Raw genomic sequence first — 7,500 nt, forward strand, 5'->3', positions numbered from 1 at the left:
TGACGTAAATTCTTTCATCCCGCGGGGATCATCAGTTCTCAGATGACGGGTCCGAAAGAAACAGTTTTCGGTTCAGTGTACTGGTGATTCGAAACTGCAACAATTCTTGAGAATCGCTGTAGCAAAACGGCGCGCGAGAGAGAAATAGCAGTGTGCAGGTGGGAGGAGCGTAGTGTGTGAAGACTGGTGATCGGAGAGTTGCTCACAAGTGAAGAAGAAATGGTTTGCGTTTGTGCCGTTCCGAATTATGGCAACAGAATGCGAAAATACAAGAACTTATTTTCATCGTCTTCCTTTCCATGACCTCGAGATTCCGCAGTTGTGGCTAGTTGTCCTTCAACTTGATGCGCAAACTCCCATACAAGTACTGCGCGCTAAAGATTACCGCATTTGCAGCGAACACTTTGACAAGGATGACTGCACAGACACAACACAGCGGGGCCGGTTGAAGAAAAAAGTGATTCCATGGACGAAGACGTGTGCAACCACTGTAGGTAATGTAAACTTTTTTTATCCTTCCATTTGGGCGCTGTGTTGTGTCTGTGTTGTCATCCTTGTACGGCACAAACGCGAACCATTTCTTCTTCACCTGCACACTGCTATTTACCTTCCTACAACTGAGTTCCCACAGGACTTCAGCGCGATGCTACAGCTAGCTGTCTAAAACAGTATTTAGGTGAATTTAAACAATGGCTAAGTTGCTAAACGCATCTTGTTCACATGTAAGGGCCCTGTTCATGTTGGACAGACATTTTAATTGCATTTTGTGTCTGTTAAGTGGCACAAAGACACTCGTTATGTATGTGCCCTCATTACTGCCGTTTTAGCTGAGGGGGAGCTCTGGGCATTTGGGGGAACATCTCTGTGTTGCAATCACCAATCCGTTTTTTTTTTCTATAGTCAGTACTCACAAAGGTCTAACGATCAATATTGAACTTAAAAATTGCCCGGAGTTCTCCTTTAGGTATGCACTTTTTATTCACAAAAAGAGTACATACTATTAGGGCGTAGTATAAGTGTGTGAATTGAGACGCAGCATCAGTGTGTGTGTGCAGGACTGAAGTGCTCATGCATCATCACAGCGCCTCCTGCAGGCCACGGTGCATTAGTGCAGTGAGGTGCATGCTGGGTAACGAGAGAATATTGAGAGTTTCACTTGTGAAGTGTTGATCTTGCCGTACTGGATGAAGCTGCACCGCTGAGACGGGAATCTGAACCGTTCCTGGAGGAGCCGTGAGGAACACCTGAGGAACACCACCTGAACACACACACACACACACACACACACAAAAACTTGTCTTTATATCTCAGCTTAACTTAAACTGGGCTGTGACGCCATTTTCTTCTGGAAACAAACTGTGTTGCATTATTTTCCTGTTTTCTCTGTAAAGCTGCTTTGAAACACTCTGTAGCGCTGTATAAATAAAGGTGATGACACACACACACACACACACACACACACACACACACACACACACTCACTCACTAACATACTCACATTAACACACTCATACTAACACACTCACTTATAACTTATCAATTCAAAGATTAATTTTAAACAATGCTACACTTTAACATTTTGAACTGATTATAATCTCTGTGATCATTTCACCATTATCGTGAGGTATTTTATTTATTTTGTTCACCAGGAAGTGCATCATTTTATTATATGTACCAATACTAAAACCTGTTCAGGCCCAGTTACGGGCCAGTTACGGGTCATTACACGGCTGAGACTCAGGCCAGTAATACACTATTCGACCATTGTCCAGATCTGGGCATTACAGGGCCGTCATTCTTTATGATATGTGGACCGGAAGTGGGCCAGAAATAATTGCCATGTGGGATTTAAAAGTGAACAGCTGAATATGAGTATGTAAGTCCTGTAGGGGGCAGTCTTATGCAGCTCAACTTAGCTTAAAAGCAGCAAAGAAGAGCCTGTGTGTGTGTGCAGGTGTGTGTGGAGTCCACCTGTGAGATTATAAACTCTAACAGCGATCTTTAATCGTCACACACTGTTTCCAGCTGGTATTAAGCGTTTTAGTCGATCTGATCACAAGTAGTCACAACTTTCTGACATCTTCTGCAATCAAAAACATTATTGTGATTACACTGTCTGTCTGGTCTTATAGACTGTACGCTTGTGTGTGAGATTTTTTTATTCAATTTAATGTAGTTTATTGAAATGATTGTGTTTACATACAACCCCAAATCAGAAAAAGTTGGGACATTTTGTAAAATACATTAAAATCAAGAATCTGTAATTTTTTTTATTCTATTTGAACTTTTTTTAACTGACAAAAGTACAAAGAAAAGTTTTCCAATGTTTTCACTGACCAACATAATTGTATTTTGTAAATATGAACAAATTTTGATCTTGATGGCTGCAACACACCCCAAAAAAGTTGGGACAGAGACCAAATAAAAGTGAAAAGATTCTCCAACTCTTTTGAAACAGTCCACGATGAGCAGGTGAACTGGTAATAGTTGAGGGAATCGTGTTTGGGTGTAAAAGTGCTTCTCAGTCTGTTTAAGCAAAGATGGGTCATGGCTCATCACTTTGTGCCAAATATCATGAGAGAATTATCAAACAATTAAAAAATCACATTTCTCAATGCAAGATTGCAATGCATTTATGTCTTTCATCATCTTCCATACATAATATTGTCACAAGATTCAGGGAATCCAGAGAAATCTCAGTCTGTGTACGGTAAGGCAGGAGACCTCTGTTGAATGTGTGTGACCTTTGACCCCTCAGATGGCATTGCACAAGATACCATCATGCTAATCCGTTAAATAAAGTCACATGTGCTCAGGAGTAATTTGGAAAACCGTTTTCACTGAACACAGTCTGACTCTGCATTCAGAAATGCCACTTGAATCTCTGTTACGCAAGGAGAAAGCTTCACATCAGCTCTATGTGGAGATGCCGGCGAGTTCTCTGGGCCTGAGCTCATCTCAGATGGTCTGAAGACAGTGGGAATGTGTGCGGTGGTCAGATGAGTCCATGTTTCAGCTTGTTTTGGGGAGAAAATGGACATCGAGTTCTCAGTCCCAAAGACGAAAGGGACCAACCAGACTTACACCAGCGACAGATGCAAAAGCAAACATCTGTGCTGGTATTGAGGTGCATCAGTGCAAACGGTATGGGTAACTTGCATTATTGTGAAGGTAACATTTACATGGAGGCATGTATTTGGATTGTACAGAGACATAAACTGCCATCAAGATGACATCTTTCCTGGGAAGCAAGACAATGCCAGGCCTCATTCTGCACATGCTAAAACTGAGTGGGTTCTAGACACTCTGCACCATTTCCTCCTGTTTACTGCAGTCCAGATATGATCTTATGGAACATGTATGACCCATCATGAAAAGGAGAATCAGGCACAGATGACCACAGACTGTTGAGCGGCTGTCTCGTATCAGACAAGATTGGACAAATATTCCACTATTCAAAACTCCAACAATTAGTATCCTCAACTCCCAAATGATTAAAAAGTGTAATTATAAGGAAAGGTGAAGTGACACAGTGGTAAACATGTCTCTGTCCCAACTTTTTTGGGGTGTGCTGCAGCCATCAAAATCAAAATTTTTTCATATTTACAAAATACAATTATGTTGGTCAGTGAAAACATTGGAAAACTTTTCTTCAGTTAAAAAAAGTTTAAATAGAATTTAAATAGAATGTCCCAAGTTTTTCTGATTTGGGGTTGTAGAATATTACAAAAACATGTAACACAACAAATAATGGCAATTACTGTAAAAAAAATATAAAGAAGTATACAATGTATAAAAGATAATTCTGTTTGGGGACTGTGGTAGACACGGCTCAGGTGTGGCTCTGTTTTGGTTTATTTAAGGCTGAGAATCGGTACCAAGAATAAAACTGATTCTGTCTCAGTGTGTGCATGTGTGTGCCAGTGTGTGCATGTGTGTGCCAGTGTGTGCATGTGTGTGCCAGTGTGTGCATGTGTGTGCCAGTGTGTGCATGTGTGTGCCAGTGTGTGCATGTGTGTGCCAGTGTGTGCATGTGTGTGCCAGTGTGTGCATGTGTGTGCCAGTATATGCACGTGTGTGCCAGTGTGTGCACGTGTGTGCCAGTGTGTGCACGTGTGTGCCAGTGTGTGCACGTGTGTGCCAGTGTGTGCCAGTGTGTGCATGTGTGTGCCAGTGTGTGCATGTGTGTGCCAGTGTGTGCATGTGTGTGCCAGTGTGTGCATGTGTGTGCCAGTGTGTGCACGTGTGTGCCAGTGTGTGCACGTGTGTGCCAGTGTGTGCACGTGAGTGCCAGTGTGTGCACGTGTGTGCCAGTGTGTGCACGTGTGTGCCAGTGTGTGCACGTGTGTGCCAGTGTGTGCCAGTGTGTGCATGTGTGTCAGTGTGTGCATGTGTGTGCCAGTGTGTGCATGTGTGTGCCAGTGTGTGCATGTGTGTGCCAGTGTGTGCATGTGTGTGCCAGTATGTGCATGTGTGTGCCAGTATGTGCATGTGTGTGCCAGTGTGTGCATGTGTGTGCCAGTATGTGCATGTGTGTGCCAGTGTGTGCCAGTGTGTGCATGTGTGTGCATGTGTGTGCCAGTGTGTGCATGTGTGTGCCAGTGTGTGCCAGTATGTGCATGTGTGTGCCAGTGTGTGCCAGTGTGTGCATGTGTGTGCATGTGTGTGCATGTGTGTGCCAGTGTGTGCATGTGTGTGCCAGTGTGTGCATGTGTGTGCCAGTGTGTGCATGTGTGTGCCAGTGTGTGCATGCGTGTGTGCATGTGTGTGCCAGTATGTGCATGTGTGTGCCAGTGTGTGCATGCGTGTGTGCATGTGTGTGCCAGTGTGTGCATGTGTGTGCCAGTGTGTGCATGTGTGTGCATGTGTGTGCCAGTGTGTGCATGTGTGTGCCAGTGTGTGCATGTGTGTGCCAGTGTGTGCATGTGTGTGCCAGTGTGTGCATGTGTGTGCATGTGTGTGCATGTGTGTGCCAGTGTGTGCATTTGTGTGCCAGTGTGTGCATGTGTGTGCATGTGTGTGCCAGTGTGTGCATGTGTGTGCCAGTGTGTGCATGTGTGTGCCAGTATGTGCATGTGTGTGCCAGTATGTGCATGTGTGTGCCAGTGTGTGCATGTGTGTGCCAGTATGTGCATTTGTGTGCCAGTATGTGCATGTGTGTGCCAGTGTGTGCATGTGTGTGACAGAGTGTGCATGTGTGTGACAGAGTGTGCATGTGTGTGCCAGTGTGTGCATGTGTGTGACAGTGTGTGCATGTGTGTGCCAGTGTGTGCATGTGTGTGCCAGTATGTGCATGTGTGTGCCAGTATGTGCATGTGTGTGACAGAGTGTGCATGTGTGTGACAGTGTGTGCATGTGTGTGCCAGTGTGTGCATGTGTGTGCATGTGTGTGACAGAGTGTGCATGTGTGTGCCAGTGTGTGCATGTCTGTGACAGTGTGTGCATGTGTGTGCATGTGTGTGACAGAGTGTGCATGTGTGTGACAGTGAGTGCATGTGTGTTCCAGTGTGTGCATGTGTGTGACAGTGTGTGCATGTGTGTGCCAGAGTGTGCATGTGTGTGACAGTGAGTGCATGTGTGTTCCAGTGTGTGCATGTGTGTGACAGTGTGTGCATGTGTGTGCCAGAGTGTGCATGTGTGTGCCAGTGTCTGCATGTGTGTGACAGTGTGTGCATGTGTGTGCCAGTATGTGCATGTGTGTGCCAGTGTGTGCATGTGTGTGCCAGTGTGTGCATGTGTGTGCCAGTGTGTGCCAGTGTGTGCATGTGTGTGCCAGTGTGTGCATGTGTGTGCTAGTGTGTGCATGTGTGTGCCAGTATGTGCATGTGTGTGCCAGTGTGTGCATGTGTGTGCCAGTGTGTGCATGTGTGTGCCAGTGTGTGCATGCGTGTGCCAGTGTGTGCATGCGTGTGCCAGTGTGTGCATGCGTGTGCATGTGTGTGCCAGTGTGTGCACGTGTGTGCACGTGTGTGCCAGTGTGTGCATGTGTGTGCCAGTGTGTGCATGTGTGTGCCAGTGTGTGCATGTGTGTGCCAGTGTGTGCATGTGTGTGCCAGTGTGTGCATGTGTGTGCCAGTGTGTGCATGTGTGTGCATGTGTGTGCCAGTGTGTGCATGTGTGTGCCAGTGTGTGCATGTGTGTGCCAGTGTGTGCATGTGTGTGCCAGTGTGTGCATGTGTGTGCCAGTATGTGCATGTGTGTGCATGTGTGTGCCAGTGTGTGCATGTGTGTGACAGAGTGTGCATGTGTGTGCCAGTGTGTGTGCATGTGTGTGCCAGTGTGTGCATGTGTGTGCCAGTGTGTGCATGTGTGTGACAGAGTGTGCATGTGTGTGCCAGTGTGTGCATGTGTGTGCCAGTGTGTGCATGTGTGTGCCAGTATGTGCATGTGTGTGCATGTGTGTGCCAGTGTGTGCATGTGTGTGACAGTGTGTGCATGTGTGTGCATGTGTGTGACAGAGTGTGCATGTGTGTGCCAGTGTGTGCCAGTGTGTGCATGTGTGTGCCAGTGTGTGCATGTGTGTGCCAGTGTGTGCATGTGTGTGCCAGTGTGTGCCAGTGTGTGCATGTGTGTGCCAGTGTGTGCATGTGTGTGCCAGTGTGTGCATGTGTGTGCCAGTGTGTGCATGTGTGTGCCAGTGTGTGCATGTGTGTGCTAGTGTGTGCATGTGTGTGCCAGTATGTGCATTTGTGTGCCAGTATGTGCATGTGTGTGCCAGTGTGTGCATGTGTGTGACAGAGTGTGCATGTGTGTGACAGTGTGTGCATGTGTGTGCCAGTGTGTGCATGTGTGTGACAGTGTGTGCCAGTGTGTGCATGTGTGTGCCAGTATGTGCATGTGTGTGCCAGTATGTGCATGTGTGTGCCAGTGTGTGCATGTGTGTGCCAGTGTGTGCATGTGTGTGCCAGTGTGTGCCAGTGTGTGCATGTGTGTGCCAGTGTGTGCATGTGTGTGCTAGTGTGTGCATTTGTGTGCCAGTGTGTGCATTTGTGTGCCAGTATGTGCATGTGTGTGCCAGTGTGTGCATGTGTGTGACAGAGTGTGCATGTGTGTGACAGAGTGTGCATGTGTGTGCCAGTGTGTGCATGTGTGTGCATGTGTGTGCCAGTGTGTGCATGTGTGTGCCAGTATGTGCATGTGTGTGCCAGTATGTGCATGTGTGTGACAGAGTGTGCATGTGTGTGACAGTGTGTGCATGTGTGTGCCAGTGTGTGCATGTGTGTGCATGTGTGTGCCAGTGTGTGCATGTGTGTGACAGTGTGTGCATGTGTGTGACAGTGTGTGCATGTGTGTGCATGTGTGTGACAGAGTGTGCATGTGTGTGACAGTGTGTGCCAGTGTGTGCATGTGTGTGACAGTGTGTGCATGTGTGTGCCAGTGTGTGCATGTGTGTGCCAGTGTGTGCATGTGTGTGACAGTGTGTGCATGTGTGTGCCAGTGTGTGCATGTGTGTGACAGTGTGTGCCAGTGTGTGCCAGTGTGTGCATGTGTGTGCATATG

The 7,500-nt window shown here is 46.9% G+C and overlaps 1 protein-coding gene across 1 annotated transcript in view; it reads right to left on the reverse strand.

Annotated features, from left to right (window-relative positions):
• LOC143749363 (serum response factor-like) overlaps positions 1-7,500 on the reverse strand; it is a 20,542-nt gene that overhangs the window by 4,661 nt on the left and 8,381 nt on the right. Inside the window, exon 5 of the mRNA XM_077241890.1 lies at positions 1,182-1,258. Coding sequence (XP_077098005.1) covers positions 1,182-1,258 — 77 coding nt within the window. The remainder of the gene's footprint in view (positions 1-1,181; positions 1,259-7,500) is intronic.

Source organism: Siphateles boraxobius, unplaced genomic scaffold (genome assembly GCF_051911475.1).
Source record: "Siphateles boraxobius isolate OS27281-9 unplaced genomic scaffold, OSU_SipBor_1 242, whole genome shotgun sequence".
Classification (NCBI taxonomy): domain Eukaryota; kingdom Metazoa; phylum Chordata; class Actinopteri; order Cypriniformes; family Leuciscidae; genus Siphateles; species Siphateles boraxobius.